The sequence below is a fragment of the Paramisgurnus dabryanus genome, chromosome 22 (genome assembly GCF_030506205.2).
Source record: "Paramisgurnus dabryanus chromosome 22, PD_genome_1.1, whole genome shotgun sequence".
Lineage (NCBI taxonomy): Eukaryota > Metazoa > Chordata > Actinopteri > Cypriniformes > Cobitidae > Paramisgurnus > Paramisgurnus dabryanus.
The window spans coordinates 8146884-8174051 of record NC_133358.1 but is presented as its reverse complement, the minus strand read 5'-3'; the positions used below and the strand labels follow the sequence as shown (position 1 = coordinate 8174051).

Genomic DNA, 27168 nt, shown 5'->3' with positions numbered 1-27168 from the left:
ACTATGGAAATCAATTGGTATTGTCAACTGTGTGCTTGCCATCATTTATCCATATCTTTTTTGAGTAAACAGAATAAACTCATATAGAGCAACATGATGGTAAATGATTAAGTGTTTTTGGAAAAACTATACCTTTAAACTTGGGTCAAAGGGTTTTGATGGATTCACCTTTCTCTTGTTCAGGTTTTATTTAAAATAATTTGATAGCATGTGTCTATTGATGGTAACTGTCAATAATAACAGTAACAGTGCACAGTTTAACACTTTATTCACGGTTTATAAATGTTACCACCATACATGGTTGTTGTTTGTGTAAATAATATATATGTAAACAAAAATGCCTTATTTTGCCATTACGGTGATTGAATGATTACTTGAGTAACATGAGCATCTTTATTTGCAGGCGAAGCATTGAAAGAATGAAGATTAACATGCAAAACCTAGGACCTGAATCTGAGTTGGATTTGGCCACTCACCGCTTTGGGCCCACAGCAGCTGATGTTTTCTTTTCTTTTTTAGAGGACTCTTTAAAAACCCAGGACCCAGAAGGGACTAACATGCACACATACAACACTACCATCCCAGAAATGTAATTAAGAATTTTTTTTAAATCAAAATCCACGTGACACTTTTTGTTTTGTATTTTATTTAGCATTGGAGACAAATACATACATACAAAAATAATAGTCTTTAATAAATGCGACTTTGTTCAAACCTTGATTTTGGTATTCTTTTTTGGACCAATGACTGCTCTTTGTTTTCTTCTTGGCTGGACAGGGAAACTGGTGATATTGTTCATTGTCTCTGTGGCAATGTCTCTGTTGGTCTTTCTTTTTCTATTGGTAAATAGTGGACGTATTTTACGCGAGTTGTCATCACAAAGTTTTTCAAATCTTTGAGTGTTCACATTTTCTTTCTGTATTTGCACATCCAGTTCATTGACTTTATGGGCAATATCCTCAGGTATTTTCTTCCATGTCTGTAGAGTGTTCAGTATGTTTTCCAGTTTCCAAATAGTCGAACTGTGCCTATCTTTATCTTCAGTTTCATGTTGAATAGGCTCCACTGGAATGTTTTCAATGTTTTCTGACTTTGTCTCACATACCTCATTTAAAAGTCCCTTTGCAAGTAGCAGACATGCACATTTTTTATGATATGAGAAAGTACAGCATTCACATACATTTGTCCCAACACAAGGTTTTGATGCTGCTCTGCCAAACAAACTTTCAACCTCAAATTCTTTTGAGGCTTTGCATAAAATGCGATACTTGTTCCTTTGAATTAGGTTGTTGGCATGGGCTTGCAATTGTGTGTTTATGTCTGGAAAAGTCTCACTATCACCACAAGTGAGAAGACTTAATAAAATTAGATGCTTACATGTACATCCTCTTGTACCAGCTATACAACTGCAGAACTGTTCTGCAGGGCATACACAGTAAACTAAATGTGGATTGTTCTCAGATGGAACATTGTAGATGTACGTTTCTCTTGAAGCTACACTAACTTTTCTGGCCCAACCATTGTCTAGCATCCTTTGAGCAGAATTTTTCATTTCTTCTATTTTACATTGCAGAGGATTATAGACTCTCCCAACAGACTGTAGATCCTGTATTATATTGAAGTACTTCTCTGTCTTGTTCAGTAGCACATCAATCAGGTGATCCAATCTGCGATTCCGGATACCACAGAGGAACTGGTATTTTAAACGGTGGAAGAAACTAGGGGAAAAAACAAAGAGACCGCTTGATTAGTTAAGTGGTAATAGACTTGATCAAATTTGAATGTACTATTGGTTTAGTCAGGCTTTAACAAGTTATAAAAGTCAAACATATTTACATAAGTATGTTTTCTTTGAAAAATTGTAGTCAAGCTGAAAGCAGCTGATGATTGGGAGAAATAGGCAAATCAGAAGAGTAGAAGGACTAAATAAATAAGCCAATTAAAGTCATTGCATAATACACATGTTGAGCAGTACTACAAACAACACACAATTTTTCACATTGTGAATTTTAAAACCAAAATTTAAATGTTGCGTAAAGCTATTTTAAATGTGTGTTTCGAGTTTGTCACACAACGGAAAATGTTATTAAACAATTTGAATAATAAAAATGACAAGTAAATATAAGTTATAAAAATCTTGGAAAATTTGGCATTAATCAGCAATGAAGAGAACATGCATAAAATATATACCGTTCTATTAGATTGTTTGTGTCAGAGTTTCCATGCTTATAGCATCTTCCAAAGTCTGACCACAGATGACCAATTGGCTCCCAGTGGTTCTGGAAATACATGCACACATTTTTTAAGTTCTTAAACCTGCAATGGAATATCCCAGCCTTTTCTTTGAATTCATGTTCCTGTGAAAATGGACAAAAAATACAATATTATTAGTTTGAACTGCAAATGATTTACAGGGGCCATTCCAGAAAGTAGGTTAAGGCCTTGTCACCGTGACTTTTTACGCGGTTCGGCCGGCCGTCCACACAGAAACGCAATATGACGTCACTGAAACAGAACATTTTGGAAAACCCCTACCAGGGTGAGTATTTTAAGAAACGCAGGTTGCGGTGTTGTCGTGTTGACAGTAAAACCAGGGTTTTTGCCTTGCAACGTCACTTTTGTTAGGCTTCTGATTGGCCAAGGTGGCTTTACGATTTGAGTTGTATCAACACCTGCTGGTGTGGCATGCTCTTGACAGCGCGTGATCACGTGATTTTGAGTGTTCATTTTTACATAGTGGTTGTGCACACGCTTAATTCTGAGTCAACCTACCTCTGAGTCAATTGAACTTACTCAGTTCAGCTGTTTTGTAACTGAAAACTCGTTTTTTTCTATCTCAGAGAAAGTCAACTCAGAGTTCAAGTTTTAACTCTGATTTGGTTGAACCTCCTTACTGAAACGGACCCCAGGGCATTTATGTAATCCTTGACCCCAGTTTGTGTATTCTGAGATTCTGTCATGTTCATGATTGATGGTTTTATAACAATTTAGGCCAATATGAAACTGAAGACATTTAATAACCATATGCTTATTGTATTTACAGTAACACATTGACACACCTTATCAAGGACAGACTGAAATATTTTTTATATGTTTGTGTTACTCAACTCATCTACCCTTTCAGGTGTACAATTTCTTATGTGAAAGAATTTTAAAAACTGAATTATGATAGCTGTTTTTCATGATAATCTATGTAAAAAAAATTATACAATATCTAAAAGGTTTTCTTAAGCCAGGCACTGCATGTTCATATTGCATTACAGCACGTTATCAATGTTGTAATTGAATTATTTGAAAATATGTAAATGAAAAAGTAACACACCGTGGAACAGGATTTCAGCTCTGCCATCAATTGCATGATTTGTCCTCTTGTATCTGCCTTCTCAGGTCCACTCACTCCAGACTCTGACCTTGACAGCCAACGGATAACTGCCTGTGTATAATCATGATGGGAAAATGTAAAGAAAATATTTATGCTGTAACCTTCCATTGATCCAATGCATTTGGCTAAACTAGTCTGAGCACTAAAATGAGAGTAATGCTGTGTTAACGGAAAAAATCAACACAGCAATCAAAGAATTAATAAAATAGTCCACTAGGCTACAATGAAAACTTGTTCTCAATTATTTGTAGTTGCTTGCACCTGTAGATAGTCCTCTAGATTAAACTATGACAAAACTTATATTTGAAATGTCCTGCTACTTTGCAAACACCATGTCTAAAACTAAGTGACCATCTGGGACATTTAAGAGTAGACCATTCTCATTTAAACTTGTTGGTTTATCCCAGACAGGGACTAGACTAGTCCTATAATAGTCTAAATGTAAGAGCTGAATAATGTCTGAACTGAAAACAATTTGCACTGACACATCTTAAAATACATCAGTGCCCTTTGTTTTGTTTCAAAATGCACACAAGTTATGTTTTAAGTAAGGCATGTTTGTTTAAACAAGTTATTTTTCCTAATTAACTGTCTTAAAGGCGGTCTAAGGGAATCTGTGAATCCCCTCCCTTCCGTGCTTTCATGAACGCGACCAACACCCACCCCCAAATCCTTCTTGTCGTTTATTGGTTGGAACACTTTGTTATGTTTCGTGGTGGTAGGTTTGGCCATAGATATGTAAAGGCTAGATGTCTTACGGCGGAGTCTGTAACGTCCTCACCTAGCGGCCATCTTACCACAGACAGTTCGCTCACTCTAAGCATCGAGTTTAATGGTGCAGGTACTTTTAAATGACCATAACTTGCTCAATTTTCTACCAATTTTCAAACGGTTTGGTTTCTTACAAACGTTATTAACGTGGCTATAATTCTGGATGCTTTAACATTTTTCATGAATTTTTTCTATTTTTTTAGTATAAGCATGCAGTGTCATAGGTACATCTTTGATGTTTATAAAAAAACAAACCGTTTGAAAATCTGTAAAAAATTAAGCAAGTTATGGTCATTTAAAAGTACCTGTACCATTAAAACTCAATCGTACGAGTGAGCGAGCGTCATGTGGTAAGATGGCCGCCAAAATGCGGACGTTCCACTCAATTGGCCAGCAGCGCGGGCGAGACATCTAGCCTTTATACATATCTATGGGTTTGGCCACTGTGTCTTTATTGCAGTTTGTGGAGCCTGGGCTGTCTACAGAGATTGCGGTTTTTACAGTTTGATCAGTGGACAGGCGGCAAGCAGATAGTGAGGAGATGTTTGCTGTATGTAACAAAAAATGTTTTATTGTCTAAAATGCATGAATTCGCTTAGAGCACCTTTAACCTAATCCATGTCCAGGAAACCACCTTTAAATCATCAGACATTATGTAATCATTGTAACTGTTACAATTAAATACACTTCTATTCCATTACTATTAAAAGGAGCAAAAATCATAGCAGTTTTCATTTCAACTTAACTTAGTACTTACTTGTGTGACATGGTACCAGCAAAGCAGGACATCTGACTCTTTGAATACCTTGCGGATGGCATTGATTTCACCCTGGTCTTTATCGACCATGAAGCACCTAAAAATACAAATATTTTAGGCTTAAAGGCAGAGAAACTAGAATCTATATAAACCATTCAAATCTATTTCAGACCTCTCTTAAAAATAAAGACAATTAAAATGAAAGACATGCATAAAAGTTAAATATTAAAGAAACACTTAACACATCATTATTGTATCCTTTGAAATTAATTAGTTTACATCACTTTATATTACCTTGGAGCTATGTAAAACGTTGGTTTCAGCTTTTCTAGTGCCAGCTGAATTGTAGCCTGCTTTTCATTTCCCAAGATCATATAGGCAACAGGTATGCCATGACCATGGCTATCCCTAACAATTAATGTAAATAAAGGAAATCCATACTGATTGACACAGTGTGTTGCATCCATGAAGACAATATCTTTTCCATATTCTCGAAGGTTGTCTCTCATCGATGGTGTTTGCAAAACTATGACAAGATCTGTTTGGGGGCTGTAAAGCTGATAAAAAACAACACACTCTCTAAAAGGGCCCTCAAGAAGTTGTGTTGTACTATTGGCATCATCTTTGTGTTGCTGATTTTTTCGCATCATACATGTCCGAATATTGTCTATATCTTTTGGAGTAACAAAATATGCTCGGTTGTTAAGATCAGTATGCCCTTGTTCCTTGGACCATTCATGAGATTTTAGGAGAATTGTATCTGGCTTAACACCAAGAGATAAAAGATCTTGAATATGCTTTACTAGCTCTTCACAAATTTTTTCTGAGTGAACCTCAGAAGAACTTGTTGGGTCATGTCCTGAATGAATACTGTAAATCCTTTCAACTATATCCAGTTTATTGACCCAATCTGTCCTCCTTTTAAAGGAAACATAGGCCTTACATCCTTTGGCTCGATAACTTCGGGGCATGCATGCTCCAGAGCGTTTGCATGTAAACAAAAAATATCCATCTCTCTGATTTTGCAGACTTGCAGAATTCACAATCCTAAAATTTGCATCTTTGGAGGTGTTTATGGTGGTTAGCCTATCTTGAATGAACTTAGAAGCTTCAGAATCGTTTTCAGAACATGAACTGTAATATCAGTATTTCTGTTGTTTCCTTTACATCTCTCCTCTTTGAACACAGCTGTCTTTATATAATCATCCATTATAGATGTACAGAATAACACCTAAAAGCAAAGGGAAACAAACGAAAAATTAGTCTACAAACACCAACAATGTAAAAAAACTAAAATCTCAAAACAATAAAATGCCATGTAGATTCTGAGCTCTGCATGTATTGAATAGTTGGAAAGATAATGATCTTTATAAAGAGGCATTAAAAACCTTCTGTCAGTCTGAATTCATTGTCACATTACAGAATAAATATATATGATATGATGACTTGAGATCAACACTTAAATGACGGTCTGAAGGCATCGTCGCGTACAGAATAAATATATATGATAAGATGACTTGAGATCAACACTTAAATGATGGTCTGAAGGCATCGTCGTGTACAGAATAAATATATATGATAAGATGACTTGAGATCAACACTTAAATGATGGTCTGAAGGCATCGTCGTGTACAGAATAAATATATATGATAAGATGACTTGAGATCAACACTTAAATGATGGTCTGAAGGCATCGTCGCGTACAGAATAAATATATATGATAAGATGACTTGAGATCAACACTTAAATGATGGTCTGAAGGCATCGTCGTGTACAGAATAAATATATATGATAAGATGACTTGAGATCAACACTTAAATGATGGTCTGAAGGCATCGTCGCGTTACAGAATAAATATATATGATAAGATGACTTGAGATCAACACTTAAATGACGGTCTGAAGGCATCGTCGTGTACAGAATAAATATATATGATAAGATGACTTGAGATCAACACTTAAATGATGGTCTGAAGGCATCGTCGCGTACAGAATAAATATATATGATAAGATGACTTGAGATCAACACTTAAATGATGGTCTGAAGGCGTCGTCGTGTACAGAATAAATATATATGATAAGATGACTTGAGATCAACACTTAAATGATGGTCTGAAGGCGTCGTCGTGTACAGAATAAATATATATGATAAGATGACTTGAGATCAACACTTAAATGATGGTCTGAAGGCGTCGTCGTGTACAGAATAAATATATATGATAAGATGACTTGAGATCAACACTTAAATGATGGTCTGAAGGCATCGTCGCGTACAGAATAAATATATATGATAAGATGACTTGAGATCAACACTTAAATGATGGTCTGAAGGCGTCGTCGTGTACAGAATAAATATATATGATAAGATGACTTGAGATCAACACTTAAATGATGGTCTGAAGGCATCGTCGCGTACAGAATAAATATATATGATAAGATGACTTGAGATCAACACTTAAATGATGGTCTGAAGGCGTCGTCGTGTACAGAATAAATATATATGATAAGATGACTTGAGATCAACACTTAAATGATGGTCTGAAGGCGTCGTCGTGTACAGAATAAATATATATGATAAGATGACTTGAGATCAACACTTAAATGACGGTCTGAAGGCATCGTCGCGTACAGAATAAATATATATGATAAGATGACTTGAGATCAACACTTAAATGATGGTCTGAAGGCGTCGTCGCGTACAGAATAAATATATATGATAAGATGACTTGAGATCAACACTTAAATGATGGTCTGAAGGCATCGTCGCGTACAGAATAAATATATATGATAAGATGACTTGAGATCAACACTTAAATGATGGTCTGAAGGCATCGTCGCGTTACAGAATAAATATATATGATAAGATGACTTGAGATCAACACTTAAATGACGGTCTGAAGGCATCGTCGCGTACAGAATAAATATATATGATAAGATGACTTGAGATCAACACTTAAATGATGGTCTGAAGGCATCGTCGCGTTACAGAATAAATATATATGATAAGATGACTTGAGATCAACACTTAAATGATGGTCTGAAGGCATCGTCGCGTTACAGAATAAATATATATGATAAGATGACTTGAGATCAACACTTAAATGACGGTCTGAAGGCATCGTCGTGTACAGAATAAATATATATGATAAGATGACTTGAGATCAACACTTAAATGACGGTCTGAAGGCATCGTCGCGTACAGAATAAATATATATGATAAGATGACTTGAGATCAACACTTAAATGACGGTCTGAAGGCATCGTCGTGTACAGAATAAATATATATGATAAGATGACTTGAGATCAACACTTAAATGATGGTCTGAAGGCATCGTCGCGTTACAGAATAAATATATATGATAAGATGACTTGAGATCAACACTTAAATGACGGTCTGAAGGCATCGTCGTGTACAGAATAAATATATATGATAAGATGACTTGAGATCAACACTTAAATGATGGTCTGAAGGCATCGTCGCGTTACAGAATAAACATATATGATAAGATGACTTGAGATCAACACTTAAATGATGGTCTGAAGGCATCGTCGCGTACAGAATAAATATATATGATAAGATGACTTGAGATCAACACTTAAATGATGGTCTGAAGGCATCGTCGCGTTACAGAATAAATATATATGATAAGATGACTTGAGATCAACACTTAAATGACGGTCTGAAGGCATCGTCGCGTTACAGAATAAATATATATGATAAGATGACTGAGATCAACACTTAAATGACGGTCTGAAGGCATCGTCGCGTTACAGAATAAATATATATGATAAGATGACTGAGATCAACACTTAAATGACGGTCTGAAGGCATCGTCGCGTACAGAATAAATATATATGATAAGATGACTGAGATCAACACTTAAATGATGGTCTGAAGGCATCGTCGCGTACAGAATAAATATATATGATAAGATGACTTGAGATCAACACCTAAATGACGGTCTGAAGGATCGTCGCGTTACAGAATAAATATATATGATAAGATGACTGAGATCAACGCTTAAATGATGGTCTGAAGGCATCGTCGCGTACAGAATAAATATATATGATAAGATGACTTGAGATCAACACCTAAATGACGGTCTGAAGGCATCGTCGCGTTACAGAATAAATATATATGATAAGATGACTTGAGATCAACACTTAAATGACGGTCTGAAGGCATCGTCGCGTTACAGAATAAATATATATGATAAGATGACTTGAGATCAACACTTAAATGATGGTCTGAAGGCATCGTCGCGTTACAGAATAAATATATATGATAAGATGACTGAGATCAACACTTAAATGATGGTCTGAAGGCATCGTCGCGTACAGAATAAATATATATGATAAGATGACTTGAGATCAACACTTAAATGACGGTCTGAAGGCATCGTCGCGTACAGAATAAATATATATGATAAGATGACTTGAGATCAACACTTAAATGACGGTCTGAAGGCATCGTCGTGTACAGAATAAATATATATGATAAGATGACTTGAGATCAACACTTAAATGACGGTCTGAAGGCATCGTCGTGTACAGAATAAATATATATGATAAGATGACTTGAGATCAACACTTAAATGATGGTCTGAAGGCATCGTCGCGTTACAGAATAAATATATATGATAAGATGACTTGATATCAACACTTAAATGACGGTCTGAAGGCATCGTCGTGTACAGAATAAATATATATGATAAGATGACTTGAGATCAACACTTAAATGATGGTCTGAAGGCATCGTCGCGTTACAGAATAAACATATATGATAAGATGACTTGAGATCAACACTTAAATGATGGTCTGAAGGCATCGTCGCGTACAGAATAAATATATATGATAAGATGACTGAGATCAACACTTAAATGATGGTCTGAAGGCATCGTCGCGTACAGAATAAACATATATGATAAGATGACTTGAGATCAACACTTAAATGATGGTCTGAAGGCGTCGTCGTGTACAGAATAAATATATATGATAAGATGACTTGAGATCAACACTTAAATGATGGTCTGAAGGCATCGTCGCGTACAGAATAAACATATATGATAAGATGACTTGAGATCAACACTTAAATGATGGTCTGAAGGCATCGTCGCGTACAGAATAAACATATATGATAAGATGACTTGAGATCAACACTTAAATGATGGTCTGAAGGCATCGTCGCGTTACAGAATAAATATATATGATAAGATGACTGAGATCAACACTTAAATGACGGTCTGAAGGCATCGTCGCGTTACAGAATAAATATATATGATAAGATGACTGAGATCAACACTTAAATGACGGTCTGAAGGCATCGTCGCGTACAGAATAAATATATATGATAAGATGACTGAGATCAACACTTAAATGATGGTCTGAAGGCATCGTCGCGTACAGAATAAATATATATGATAAGATGACTTGAGATCAACACCTAAATGACGGTCTGAAGGATCGTCGCGTTACAGAATAAATATATATGATAAGATGACTGAGATCAACGCTTAAATGATGGTCTGAAGGCATCGTCGCGTACAGAATAAATATATATGATAAGATGACTTGAGATCAACACCTAAATGACGGTCTGAAGGCATCGTCGCGTACAGAATAAATATATATGATAAGATGACTTGAGATCAACACCTAAATGACGGTCTGAAGGCATCGTCGCGTACAGAATAAATATATATGATAAGATGACTGAGATCAACACTTAAATGACGGTCTGAAGGCATCGTCGCGTTACAGAATAAATATATATGATAAGATGACTTGAGATCAACACCTAAATGACGGTCTGAAGGCATCGTCGCGTTACAGAATAAATATATATGATAAGATGACTTGAGATCAACACTTAAATGACGGTCTGAAGGCATCGTCGCGTTACAGAATAAATATATATGATAAGATGACTTGAGATCAACACTTAAATGATGGTCTGAAGGCATCGTCGCGTTACAGAATAAATATATATGATAAGATGACTGAGATCAACACTTAAATGATGGTCTGAAGGCATCGTCGCGTACAGAATAAATATATATGATAAGATGACTTGAGATCAACACTTAAATGACGGTCTGAAGGCATCGTCGCGTACAGAATAAATATATATGATAAGATGACTTGAGATCAACACTTAAATGACGGTCTGAAGGCATCGTCGTGTACAGAATAAATATATATGATAAGATGACTTGAGATCAACACTTAAATGATGGTCTGAAGGCATCGTCGCGTTACAGAATAAATATATATGATAAGATGACTTGAGATCAACACTTAAATGACGGTCTGAAGGCATCGTCGTGTACAGAATAAATATATATGATAAGATGACTTGAGATCAACACTTAAATGATGGTCTGAAGGCATCGTCGCGTTACAGAATAAATATATATGATAAGATGACTTGAGATCAACACTTAAATGACGGTCTGAAGGCATCGTCGCGTTACAGAATAAATATATATGATAAGATGACTGAGATCAACACTTAAATGACGGTCTGAAGGCATCGTCGCGTACAGAATAAATATATATGATAAGATGACTGAGATCAACACTTAAATGACGGTCTGAAGGCATCGTCGCGTACAGAATAAATATATATGATAAGATGACTGAGATCAACACTTAAATGATGGTCTGAAGGCATCGTCGCGTACAGAATAAATATATATGATAAGATGACTTGAGATCAACACCTAAATGACGGTCTGAAGGATCGTCGCGTTACAGAATAAATATATATGATAAGATGACTGAGATCAACGCTTAAATGATGGTCTGAAGGCATCGTCGCGTACAGAATAAATATATATGATAAGATGACTTGAGATCAACACCTAAATGACGGTCTGAAGGCATCGTCGCGTTACAGAATAAATATATATGATAAGATGACTTGAGATCAACACTTAAATGACGGTCTGAAGGCATCGTCGCGTTACAGAATAAATATATATGATAAGATGACTTGAGATCAACACTTAAATGATGGTCTGAAGGCATCGTCGCGTTACAGAATAAATATATATGATAAGATGACTTGAGATCAACACTTAAATGATGGTCTGAAGGCATCGTCGCGTACAGAATAAATATATATGATAAGATGACTTGAGATCAACACTTAAATGATGGTCTGAAGGCATCGTCGCGTACAGAATAAATATATATGATAAGATGACTTGAGATCAACACTTAAATGATGGTCTGAAGGCATCGTCGCGTACAGAATAAATATATATGATAAGATGACTTGAGATCAACACTTAAATGACGGTCTGAAGGCATCGTCGCGTTACAGAATAAATATGATAAGATGACTTGAGATCAACACTTAAATGACGGTCTGAAGGCATCGTCGCGTTACAGAATAAATATATATGATAAGATGACTGAGATCAACACTTAAATGATGGTCTGAAGGCATCGTAGCGTTACAGAATAAATATATATGATAAGATGACTGAGATCAACACTTAAATGATGGTCTGAAGGCATCGTCGTGTACAGAATAAATATATATGATAAGATGACTGAGATCAACACTTAAATGACGGTCTGAAGGCATCTTTGCATTACAGAATAAATATATATGATAAGATGACTGAGATCAACACTTAAATGATGGTCTGAAGGCATCGTCGTGTACAGAATAAATATATATGATAAGATGACTGAGATCAACACTTAAATGATGGTCTGAAGGCATCGTCGCATACAGAATAAATATATATGATAAGATGACTTGAGATCAACACTTAAATGACGGTCTGAAGGCATCGTCGCGTTACAGAATAAATATATATGATAAGATGACTGAGATCAACACTTAAATGATGGTCTGAAGGCATCGTCGCGTACAGAATAAATATATATGATAAGATGACTTGAGATCAACACTTAAATGACGGTCTGAAGGCATCGTCGCGTACAGAATAAATATATATGATAAGATGACTTGAGATCAACACTTAAATGACGGTCTGAAGGCATCGTCGTGTACAGAATAAATATATATGATAAGATGACTTGAGATCAACACTTAAATGACGGTCTGAAGGCATCGTCGTGTACAGAATAAATATATATGATAAGATGACTTGAGATCAACACTTAAATGATGGTCTGAAGGCATCGTCGCGTTACAGAATAAATATATATGATAAGATGACTTGAGATCAACACTTAAATGACGGTCTGAAGGCATCGTCGTGTACAGAATAAATATATATGATAAGATGACTTGAGATCAACACTTAAATGATGGTCTGAAGGCATCGTCGCGTTACAGAATAAACATATATGATAAGATGACTTGAGATCAACACTTAAATGATGGTCTGAAGGCATCGTCGCGTACAGAATAAATATATATGATAAGATGACTGAGATCAACACTTAAATGATGGTCTGAAGGCATCGTCGCGTACAGAATAAACATATATGATAAGATGACTTGAGATCAACACTTAAATGATGGTCTGAAGGCGTCGTCGTGTACAGAATAAATATATATGATAAGATGACTTGAGATCAACACTTAAATGATGGTCTGAAGGCATCGTCGCGTACAGAATAAACATATATGATAAGATGACTTGAGATCAACACTTAAATGATGGTCTGAAGGCATCGTCGCGTTACAGAATAAATATATATGATAAGATGACTGAGATCAACACTTAAATGACGGTCTGAAGGCATCGTCGCGTTACAGAATAAATATATATGATAAGATGACTGAGATCAACACTTAAATGACGGTCTGAAGGCATCGTCGCGTACAGAATAAATATATATGATAAGATGACTGAGATCAACACTTAAATGATGGTCTGAAGGCATCGTCGCGTACAGAATAAATATATATGATAAGATGACTTGAGATCAACACCTAAATGACGGTCTGAAGGATCGTCGCGTTACAGAATAAATATATATGATAAGATGACTGAGATCAACGCTTAAATGATGGTCTGAAGGCATCGTCGCGTACAGAATAAATATATATGATAAGATGACTTGAGATCAACACCTAAATGACGGTCTGAAGGCATCGTCGCGTACAGAATAAATATATATGATAAGATGACTTGAGATCAACACCTAAATGACGGTCTGAAGGCATCGTCGCGTTACAGAATAAATATATAATAAGATGACTTGAGATCAACACTTAAATGACGGTCTGAAGGCATCGTCGCGTTACAGAATAAATATATATGATAAGATGACTTGAGATCAACACTTAAATGATGGTCTGAAGGCATCGTCGCGTTACAGAATAAATATATATGATAAGATGACTGAGATCAACACTTAAATGATGGTCTGAAGGCATCGTCGCGTACAGAATAAATATATATGATAAGATGACTTGAGATCAACACTTAAATGACGGTCTGAAGGCATCGTCGCGTACAGAATAAATATATATGATAAGATGACTTGAGATCAACACTTAAATGACGGTCTGAAGGCATCGTCGTGTACAGAATAAATATATATGATAAGATGACTTGAGATCAACACTTAAATGATGGTCTGAAGGCATCGTCGCGTTACAGAATAAATATATATGATAAGATGACTTGAGATCAACACTTAAATGACGGTCTGAAGGCATCGTCGTGTACAGAATAAATATATATGATAAGATGACTTGAGATCAACACTTAAATGATGGTCTGAAGGCATCGTCGCGTTACAGAATAAATATATATGATAAGATGACTTGAGATCAACACTTAAATGACGGTCTGAAGGCATCGTCGCGTTACAGAATAAATATATATGATAAGATGACTGAGATCAACACTTAAATGACGGTCTGAAGGCATCGTCGCGTTACAGAATAAATATATATGATAAGATGACTTGAGATCAACACTTAAATGACGGTCTGAAGGCATCGTCGCGTACAGAATAAATATATATGATAAGATGACTGAGATCAACACTTAAATGATGGTCTGAAGGCATCGTCGCGTACAGAATAAATATATATGATAAGATGACTTGAGATCAACACCTAAATGACGGTCTGAAGGATCGTCGCGTTACAGAATAAATATATATGATAAGATGACTGAGATCAACGCTTAAATGATGGTCTGAAGGCATCGTCGCGTACAGAATAAATATATATGATAAGATGACTTGAGATCAACACCTAAATGACGGTCTGAAGGCATCGTCGCGTTACAGAATAAATATATATGATAAGATGACTTGAGATCAACACTTAAATGACGGTCTGAAGGCATCGTCGCGTTACAGAATAAATATATATGATAAGATGACTTGAGATCAACACTTAAATGATGGTCTGAAGGCATCGTCGCGTTACAGAATAAATATATATGATAAGATGACTGAGATCAACACTTAAATGATGGTCTGAAGGCATCGTCGCGTACAGAATAAATATATATGATAAGATGACTTGAGATCAACACTTAAATGATGGTCTGAAGGCATCGTCGCGTACAGAATAAATATATATGATAAGATGACTTGAGATCAACACTTAAATGATGGTCTGAAGGCATCGTCGCGTACAGAATAAATATATATGATAAGATGACTTGAGATCAACACTTAAATGACGGTCTGAAGGCATCGTCGCGTTACAGAATAAATATGATAAGATGACTTGAGATCAACACTTAAATGACGGTCTGAAGGCATCGTCGCGTTACAGAATAAATATATATGATAAGATGACTGAGATCAACACTTAAATGATGGTCTGAAGGCATCGTAGCGTTACAGAATAAATATATATGATAAGATGACTGAGATCAACACTTAAATGATGGTCTGAAGGCATCGTCGTGTACAGAATAAATATATATGATAAGATGACTGAGATCAACACTTAAATGACGGTCTGAAGGCATCTTTGCATTACAGAATAAATATATATGATAAGATGACTGAGATCAACACTTAAATGATGGTCTGAAGGCATCGTCGTGTACAGAATAAATATATATGATAAGATGACTGAGATCAACACTTAAATGATGGTCTGAAGGCATCGTCGCATACAGAATAAATATATATGATAAGATGACTTGAGATCAACACTTAAATGACGGTCTGAAGGCATCGTCGCGTTACAGAATAAATATATATGATAAGATGACTGAGATCAACACTTAAATGATGGTCTGAAGGCATCGTAGCGTTACAGAATAAATATATATGATAGGATGACTTGAGATCAACACTTAAATGACGGTCTGAAGGCATCTTTGCATTACAGAATAAATATATATGATAAGATGACTGAGATCAACACTTAAATGATGGTCTGAAGGCATCGTCGTGTACAGAATAAATATATATGATAAGATGACTGAGATCAACACTTAAATGATGGTCTGAAGGCATCGTCGCGTACAGAATAAATATATATGATAGGATGACTTGAGATCAACACTTAAATGACGGTCTGAAGGCATCTTTGCATTACAGAATAAATATATATGATAAGATGACTGAGATCAACACTTAAATGACGGTCTGAAGGCATCTTTGCATTACAGAATAAATATATATGATAAGATGACTGAGATCAACACTTAAATGATGGTCTGAAGGCATCGTCGTGTACAGAATAAATATATATGATAAGATGACTTGAGATCAACACTTAAATGACGGTCTGAAGGCATCTTTGCATTACAGAATAAATATATATGATAAGATGACTGAGATCAACACTTAAATGACGGTCTGAAGGCATCTTTGCATTACAGAATAAATATATATGATAAGATGACTTGAGATCAACACTTAAATGATGGTCTGAAGGCATCGTCGCGTACAGAATAAATATATGATAAGATGACTGAGATCAACACTTAAATGACGGTCTGAAGGCATCGTCGCGTACAGAATAAATATATATGATAAGATGACTTGAGATCAACACTTAAATGACGGTCTGAAGGCATCGTCGCGTTACAGAATAAATATATATGATAAGATGACTTGAGATCAACACTTAAATGACGGTCTGAAGGCATCTTTGCATTACAGAATAAATATATATGATAAGATGACTTGAGATCAACACTTAAATGACGGTCTGAAGGCATCGTCGCGTACAGAATAAATATATATGATAAGATGACTGAGATCAACACTTAAATGACGGTCTGAAGGCATCGTCGTGTACAGAATAAATATATATGATAAGATGACTTGAGATCAACACTTAAATGACGGTCTGAAGGCATCGTCGCGTTACAGAATAAATATATATGATAAGATGACTTGAGATCAACACTTAAATGATGGTCTGAAGGCATCGTCGCGTACAGAATAAATATATATGATAGGATGACTTGAGATCAACACTTAAATGACGGTCTGAAGGCATCTTTGCATTACAGAATAAATATATATGATAAGATGACTGAGATCAACACTTAAATGACGGTCTGAAGGCATCTTTGCATTACAGAATAAATATATATGATAAGATGACTGAGATCAACACTTAAATGATGGTCTGAAGGCATCGTCGTGTACAGAATAAATATATATGATAAGATGACTTGAGATCAACACTTAAATGACGGTCTGAAGGCATCTTTGCATTACAGAATAAATATATATGATAAGATGACTGAGATCAACACTTAAATGACGGTCTGAAGGCATCTTTGCATTACAGAATAAATATATATGATAAGATGACTTGAGATCAACACTTAAATGATGGTCTGAAGGCATCGTCGCGTACAGAATAAATATATATGATAAGATGACTTGAGATCAACACTTAAATGATGGTCTGAAGGCATCGTCGCGTACAGAATAAATATATGATAAGATGACTGAGATCAACACTTAAATGACGGTCTGAAGGCATCGTCGCGTACAGAATAAATATATATGATAAGATGACTTGAGATCAACACTTAAATGACGGTCTGAAGGCATCGTCGCGTTACAGAATAAATATATATGATAAGATGACTTGAGATCAACACTTAAATGACGGTCTGAAGGCATCTTTGCATTACAGAATAAATATATATGATAAGATGACTTGAGATCAACACTTAAATGACGGTCTGAAGGCATCGTCGCGTACAGAATAAATATATATGATAAGATGACTGAGATCAACACTTAAATGACGGTCTGAAGGCATCGTCGTGTACAGAATAAATATATATGATAAGATGACTGAGATCAACACTTAAATGACGGTCTGAAGGCATCGTCGCGTTACAGAATAAATATATATGATAAGATGACTTGAGATCAACACTTAAATGACGGTCTGAAGGCATCGTCGCGTTACAGAATAAATATATATGATAAGATGACTTGAGATCAACACTTAAATGACGGTCTGAAGGCATCTTTGCATTACAGAATAAATATATATGATAAGATGACTTGAGATCAACACTTAAATGACGGTCTGAAGGCATCGTCGCGTACAGAATAAATATATATGATAAGATGACTGAGATCAACACTTAAATGACGGTCTGAAGGCATCGTCGTGTACAGAATAAATATATATGATAAGATGACTTGAGATCAACACTTAAATGACGGTCTGAAGGCATCGTCGCGTTACAGAATAAATATATATGATAAGATGACTGAGATCAACACTTAAATGATGGTCTGAAGGCATCGTAGCGTTACAGAATAAATATATATGATAAGATGACTTGAGATCAACACTTAAATGACGGTCTGAAGGCATCTTTGCATTACAGAATAAATATATATGATAAGATGACTGAGATCAACACTTAAATGATGGTCTGAAGGCATCGTCGTGTACAGAATAAATATATATGATAAGATGACTTGAGATCAACACTTAAATGATGGTCTGAAGGCATCGTCGTGTACAGAATAAATATATATGATAAGATGACTTGAGATCAACACTTAAATGATGGTCTGAAGGCATCGTCGCGTTACAGAATGAACATATATGATAAGATGACTGAGATCAACACTTAAATGACGGTCTGAAGGCATCGTCGCGTACAGAATAAATATATATGATAAGATGACTTGAGATCAACACTTAAATGACGGTCTGAAGGCATCGTCGCGTTACAGAATAAATATATATGATAAGATGACTTGAGATCAACACTTAAATGATGGTCTGAAGGCGTCGTCGCGTTGCAGAATAAATAATATTATAAATATGATATAGTATTGTGCGATATATTGGGGCGAAACGGGTGAACAGATCCGGCTTTACGATCTCCCGGGGGGCAGACAGAGAAACAGTCAAGCGCGCCATCCTGCCGCGAGCGTGCAAATGGATTCGGTTCGTTAACTTACGTTACATGAGCGAGCTAACAGCTTTGGTTTTGCGCAAATTTTATTTCTTCGCGAAACTACAAGCAATACATCGTGCTCAGTAGAAACACATTTTCAATGCATAATTTTATAAAAATTTGCTTACCGATGCAACTTATAAATCTGCAACCTGCCTGATATCCTTCACTCCTGGAGCGGTTGAACAATTTCGCGTTAAGCACCTCCCCAGTTTTTGAGCGCGGCTCAATTTGATGACACCTCAAGCGTTGATTGGTAGCGGCAGTTGTTGTTCCAGGAACAACATTAAAAAAGTTGGTCTGAGGACATCAGCCACTTGGCAAAATCAGGACGTGCTTTGCCCTTGCGTGTTGACACTGCACATGCATGAATATGCCCATTTAGCATTTACTACTGTACACTCAGAAAAGGTGCTAAATAGTACTAAAAGCTCGTAATCATAGGGTAACCATTTTTAGCACTACAGAGCACCTATATAGCATCTCTCTAGAACCATAAGTGGTGCTATGCAGGACTATAGCACCACTTACGGTTCAACATGGGTGATATGTCGTGCTTAAAGTGGTTCCCAATGATTACAAGCCAGTGAACCACTTTTAGTGCTATTTAGCACCATTTTTTACAGTGAATACATTTTAATCTGTACTATATAATATTATATATTTTCAAATTTTCCTATATTTTATTACTGTTTATATTGATTGTTTATTCACCCCCCCCCCCTTTATTGTGTTCAGCTTCTTTGCAACAATGCAAAATTGTGAAAAGCACTATAGACATAAACTTGAATTGAACGGAACAAATTGAAAGACATAATGGTGAGTACATTTGGGTACACTATTCTTTTAATCATGACTTCAATCAATAACTTCTCAGATTCTAAGTACATTAATCTTGTAGTGACATGTGAAAGACAGAGAGAGCAATAGAAAGCCAGGGATACAGGCAGTTAGAGAGAGAGAGAAAGGGAGAGTTGAGTGGGTTAGTGTGGATGTGCACCCAATCTTCACAGTACCCTAATAAATGTATTTCTCTAACCTGAGCTAAAGGTGACATTAATCACTTTCTTTAGTTAGAACTTCCATTTCACCTTGAGAGCACCTCACCTGTTTTTATCAATATTAATGGTTCCCTCTTCTTACTTAGCCAAAGCTATTTCACACTTGGTTAGCTTGGCCATGAGAAGTGTCTCAGGGGCGGTATATTTAGCGGGCTTCCTAAATATTTTTCCGAGATCCCTAATCATGCCACCAAGCCCGCCATTTGTGCTTAACACACTACAAAATTTCACGCGAGTCATTTATTTTCCTCTGGCTGATCACTCAGTTCATGCATAGCGCGGAGACCTTTGAGAAGTGCTTAGAGAATTCTAATTGGCAAGTGTTCAATAATGTACACAGTTCCCACATCGCTGTCAGAGTCCGAAAGAGTATTTCTCGCTGTGCGAATGAGTGTCTACACACATACTCAATCAAGTATGAATAATAGAAAGTAATAATTATATTGTCTATGAAATGGATGAAAATGTAAATTCAGATGTGTAGTGCTACATTCCTGGTAATGTAGATCTCTCCTTTCACTGAATAATTCCATGTGTCCTTTCAAGTGCCAATAATAAAGTGGCAAATGCTCTTCCACCCCACCTCAATGTATGCTGAATATAAAATGAAAATTGAGCTCTGAATTTATTAAAGGCCTAGCATGAGGTGTATCACAGTGCATATGCTTACTGTAGATCTCTTATGCAGCACTGCTTTATCTCAATTTCTGTACAGGCGACCCACAGGTACCTTGATCCCCATACTCTTGCATGTTGCCTGAAGCTACACCTTCACAATTCAATTCCCATCTCTAAATGAACCGATCGGACTCACTGCCTGGGTTCTGACCTTGAATCGCTGAAAACAGCCAGAAAAGCATATTTCTCTCCCACAAACACGGATATAGTATGTTGTTCAGTGGTAGTATTCGGAAAGCAGCTGACATCTGCTGAAACAACCTGTTAAACAAGTCAACACAGCAGTCGTCAGTCTCACACAATAAAACTGAATTACAGAAATAAAATGATTGCTTATCCCCCCCAGAACAGGTTGTCAAATTTAAAAAGTACAAAATAGACGTGGAACTGGATCACGGGGCAGACGTGGAACCGGATCACGGGGCAGACGTGGAACCGGATCACGGGGCAGACGTGGAACCGGATCACGGGGTAGACGTGGAACCGGATCACAGGTAGACGTGGAACCGGATCACGGGGTAGACGTGGAACCGGATCACAGGGCAGACGAGGAACTGGGTCACGGGGCAGACGTGGAACTGGGTCATGTGGCAGGAATGGACCCGGGTCATGAGGCAGGCTTGGATCTGGGTACACCTCTGCCTCCTTCCTGTGTCCGGGAACTATCCCCCCCCCCAAAAAAAAACTTGGGGAAGCTTCCGCTGACCAGGGTGGCGATGGAGGTGCTTTAGACCCTGTAATCAAACAAATCAATAGTGGTTAAAACCAAAGTGGACCTAGGTGAAATAGGGTGGACATCAATGCCTACTATCAAATTACATAATTTTACAATATAGAAGTGATTAAATCGATTATATTACGGTTTGTTTGTTTTTTTGTTTTTTTGAGTCAAACATAATTTTTGGATCAGCAAAAAAGGGAAAGCAATTTAATTTGATCTGTTTGTGTTTACTTTAAGTCATAACTGATTGTTTTTATGAGAATACTTGCCAAGACTGTGGTATTTCGAGATAATTTTGCAGGTATGTGTCCGGTCAAGCATATTAAGATTCTGTGTTTGTGTGGTTTTTGAAACGCACGTCTCCGTGCGTGCATATTGGGTGTCCAACTGAATTTGTGTGTGTGTCTTTGCTCTCTGTAACATCTTGCGCTCAAATTGTTTAAAAAAAGTTTTAGAAACATGCAAATGATGAACTTTCTATATAAATTCTATACAAATATTTCTGAATGATGGGTATTTGAGAGATTATTAAATTTTATTATTAAAGAGATTATTTTAATTTATGTATGATTTTGTGTCTCTTCTGATTGGGTGGGCCAGGGTAGCCTCGCCACTGGTTAAAACTGTTGGTTGTAATTTTAACTTTTTTAATAGTATTAATATCGAATAAAATTTGTGTGGTTTCAGTGACAGAAACTGTGGAGGACATTTTCACAGTTCTGTGCTTCATTACAACAGACCAGCATCATCAAACCAATAGAGATGAGAGCAAGCATGATAAAACCAGATATGGACTATTATCCCAAAGCCTGTTTAGTGGTACTTCAACAGTTTCCTGTTTATGTTTAAGATATATGCCCCTGTTCTCCAGTAGAGCATGAAATCGAGTTTGCAAGAATGAGCATTCAGCCACAATCTGCCTGAAAAATTCAATTTAACTGCACCATTTGATACAGAATTTATGCAATGCATAATACGATTAGAAACCAAAAAGAAACACGCTAGTATTACTGTACGTACATATATATATACATATAACTATGGAAAACATTATTTAGGGGCAGTTAAAGATTTTTAATTTCACAGTGCTGTGTATTTGTTTAAAAGAACAGATGCACATTCTGTTAGATGGTAAAGTGGCTTAGATTCGGGCAGTGAATCTTTTACTTTAGAGAAACGTAAAAGACAGACAGACATCCTGACCCAGTGAGAGGGTTTCTTTATGAGCTCATTGCCACAGAATTATTGTTAAATATTTAACAAACAGCAGTCACAGCCACCCAGCCAGTTCCTGAGTGGTGCAAAACACACATAAACATATTAAACATCCTGCAGATGTTATTTCTATGAAAGGTCAGTGTGACCCATTTTATAGGAGGACACAATTAGGTCTTCCTCTTGTGAGAGCTCATGCACAGAGTCATGCAAAGTAGTTATTAATCATTAGTGAAAGGTTTATAGTGTATAGTTTAAGGTTTATTCCTTTCAAAAATTCAATAATTCTCTAAAACAACAATTATTATCATTATCAATATTCTGTTAGGATGTAACAAGGAATGCCATAGCTTTAACCCAATGGGTCCAAAAACGCGGTGTCGCGTTTTGACGTGTTTTCTCCTTATCATAGCAGAATAAACTTAAAATACTACATCATTAATAATCATACACACATGATGTCATAAGGAGATTTTATTATAACAATACCGCTCCTTAATCTGCACAATCCAACTACAGCACTGCCATTTAGAGCAGAGAGAAAGAGAGAGAAAGAAAATAATTCACAGCACAATTCACTGTAATATCACTGTACTTTTTATCGATCCAAGCCTGAGCATGTTTTCGTCATCAGGATGCCATTGTTTTTAAGAAAACAGGATGTAAAGCGTTCTCTTAACACTGGAGCCAACTGGAGTCATTTGAGGCATGATAACACACAGCTCTTTCACATTGCTTAGTTCAGAAATTCACACACATCACTGCTGTGTTCATCAGAAGGTTTTTACGAAAGCAGATGAAGGTGAGCGGTCACACAAGTGAACCGTGCACTGGCATGATTTGCGATCACACTGCACATTCTGCGCCTCAGCCCAAGTAAACCATACCCGATCCCACCTCTGCAAATGGGTCAGGGCGCGATTAACCAAACTGCCCCTGGGCACGGTACAGAGCGATCACACTACTCAAACCACCCAGGCTTTGGAGGTCAAATGCGCTCGGGCGCGGTTTGGATAATGTAAGTGTGCCCTAAGTGTTGTTGAGACAATACACTGTTTTTGACATGCTCTGCACCATATTACCCACAGGCTTTGCCTGATTCCCATTCACATATAAACAGAAACGGCCATATAGCTCTCCATTCCCACAGACAAGGGTAAATATACTTATTGGAAGCGAAGACTTTCTTCCCCTGAGAGGAAACATTTCTTGCTCATTTTTTTTTTTTGTGAAGAAACACTAAAACTCCCCCCAAAGGATCTAAATCAAATCGTTCTTACTTCGCCACTCTTCATTAGGAAAAGTCAACAAACCCTTATCAGCATTCTGCATTCACCATCGTTTGAGCGAATATAATTGATTACATTCGGGAGCCATGTGGTATTGGATGCGTGTCTTGCTAACGGAAAAGATACGCGACTAAATTAAGTTTAGCCTCCGCAGGCGGAACCAGACAGAGATGCAGTGACCTCTGCTGCCGAGGAAATAATCAGAATGACAGTGGCGAATGAACATCGGACCCATTTTTCATGCTGTGCCTGTTTTGTCTGTGCGAGTTTGCCCGCGCTCGCACATATGCGCATACGCTCAAGCGCTCAGTCGAGCCGCTCTTGTTACCCTTGGGCAGGTTGCATTACATGTCGCCAGCTTTATTCCGATTGGAATGATGAAATGGAACGTTCGAATTCCCATTGTCTGCTGACGGCATAATGAAGTGAAGCAAATGTTTGCAATTGTGGGAGTTCTGGCTAGCTGTGATAAAGGCCTTGCGAGCATGTCGCACAAGCGCTGCAGTGACTGTGTGAGAAACATACCAAATTAGCAGCTGCATTACGCTATGGTTGACTTGGCTCATCTATCGCATCTAAAGATAAAATGTTAAATGAAGTCTGAATCACACATCTGCTCTGTCAGTGTCCGCAACTTGGTTACTTGAGCAGTGTCAATGTCATTAAGCTCGTTGAAGGTTTTTTTCAGCTATTGGCACTTTGGGTGTCAAAAAAAAGGGAAACATGTTTTTTTAAACGTTCCCCAAGTCATACAATGGATATACACACACCACAGAAGAATTACATTGTTTTATTTTTTCAGAGTAATTTTTTTCTGAATCAACAATTGTCATTTCTATCACTTTTTACATTCTGTAATGAAAAATCAATTGTAAACATTTTAATGCATGCAATTTAGTTTTTTTCAATTGCATATTTTTATATAATTACAATAAGTATACCCAATGTCACAGGGGCGAAAGCAAAAACGTACAAATTTGGTCTTAGGAAATTAAATGATTACGTACAAATTGCCATAATAGTGTATTGGTGGTCCAAACAATAAAATGGAAAGTTTCATTTTCATTAAACTGATGCTAGCACCACAAGTATGCGATTCATTGAGGCAATCTTTCATGTCTCAAATTCTGCTTGCATTTCTTTTTGACCCAGCAGGTTCAGTTGCAATGCCACATCAAGAGAAACCTTCCACATGCACTGTTTTATTTCCCATAATTCTTTGCTTATTTCTTTTTTATTTGTTTATAATGGTGTGACCCTTCTTATGATTGTATCACGCTGGCCTTATTCCTCTAACTCTGGTGTATCTAGACACTGACAAGCTCATTTTCTCTGTTTTGGGCAGCTGAGCTCATTTATCCTGCACACCTCACCGTTCAGCTGAGGTTGATGTGGATAAACTCACTTTGTCAGACACTACACATTGTGTTTTGTATAGAGGTCACAGGGTCACATTGAGCAGTCCAGGAAGCCTAAATAGACCGTAGACTATTGCAATTGTTTCCATTTTGAAGGTTAAAAATGGCAATGTTGCAAAAAAAACATCAAGCAACAACTAAAGGCATCAAATTTTAAAGTAAACGAGACAACACTGAACCAAATATTACACACAGTACTGTAGCCTAAAGGATTAATTCACCCAAGTATGAAGATTCTCATAATTTACTCATCCTCATCTCATCCCAGATGTATATGACTTCCTTTCTTCAGCCTAACACAAACAATTGTATTAAAATGACTTAATGATTGATATTTTCTTAAATAGGAGCCATAGTGAAGCTCCAAAAAGCACTTACATCTATCATTATACCACGGGGCTATGAAAAGCTTTATTGTGATTTAATTTCATGAAACTAGCTAATCTAATGACTTTTGACTTATTTGGAAGTATTTAAAAGAACCTTTGTAGTATGTAGATGTATAAAAACCCTGTTTACGCTTACAAAAAATAAATAAATTACCGACAGACAGATTGGAGCTAGCTATATAGAAAAGGCTCTTGCTATTTTTGTTTTCAATCAGCCGCGGTAGAGGCGGCAAGCGCGGGTGATTTCAATGTTAAGTCATTTCAATTATAAGTCAATGTGAAGACGCGTTGACGCGCGTCTGGAGGTCCCGCGACACTGTAGAGGCGTTTCCGCCTCATTAACGTGTCTAGTTCGCGTGAATTGAGCTTATGGTACGCGCGGTAAGCGCGAATGGTGCTTTTTGTGCATTTTGCATTTGACGCGAATTTGCGGCTGACGCCCGAGTTGAAATTTTTTAACTTTGCCGGATTTTCGAGCCGCGTTAACCAATCAGGATCCTGCTTGCTGATGTGGTGGCAGCCCCGCTCGGAGTCACTCATTCAGCATGAAGGCTTGATATTGTCCGTGAACAGTCACCCGGAGCTATACGACACAAGTTCTTATTTCTATAGACCCTTTTACAGCCCACGTCACTGTGACGTCACCGCTCTAGCTGGAGGCAAAAAATAAGTAGGAACTAATAGCCGGCGCGCTAAAAGTTTGAGTTTTTGACTTTAAAATGTCATCTTGTTGTGTTTTTGGCTGCCAGATTAGAAGGAACAGCACTTTTGGTTCAAAAATTAAGTTTTACCGGATCCCGGCAGACATTTCTTCACAGAAATCAAGAAGACAATTGTGGTTGAATGCAATACGGCGTACAGACTAGACGGAGACGATAATAAAAAATACTCGTGTTTGCAGTGCACACTTCATATCAGGTAAAATAATCTATGCATATGTACTGTTGTGTTGGTTTTATCTAGTACAAATCAGCAAGTTTCTGTTTTATAGGTGAAAAGTCGCCAACCGCGCTATTGTTTAGCTTAAATGTTAAACAAAAATACAGCGATAGATGTGTATGCCATCGTTTGAATAGTCTCTTAAAATAATCCACATTGCTAATCATAGTTAGCCCAGTGATAAGT

General features: G+C 36.8%; 1 protein-coding gene across 4 annotated transcripts; it reads right to left on the bottom strand.

Moving 5' to 3' along the window:
- Positions 1-672: 672 nt before the first annotated feature.
- On the bottom strand, positions 673-5429 carry LOC141281439 (uncharacterized). 4 transcript variants are annotated; one of them, XM_073813200.1, is made up of 6 exons: positions 5205-5429; positions 4911-5007; positions 3323-3433; positions 2191-2357; positions 1837-1880; positions 1555-1718 (listed from the first exon to the last, which is right to left on the bottom strand). In XM_073813200.1, the coding sequence occupies exons 1-6, from the start codon at positions 5417-5419 to the stop codon at positions 1702-1704; spliced, it is 651 nt and encodes a 216-aa protein (XP_073669301.1). In that variant the 5' UTR covers positions 5420-5429; the 3' UTR covers positions 1555-1701. The 4 variants fall into 4 exon arrangements, with proteins under 4 accessions (XP_073669299.1, XP_073669300.1, XP_073669301.1 ...); XM_073813201.1 differs by having other exon boundaries at positions 2191-2279; XM_073813198.1 differs by lacking the exon at positions 1837-1880 and having other exon boundaries at positions 673-1718.
- Positions 5430-27168: the final 21739 nt, after the last annotated feature.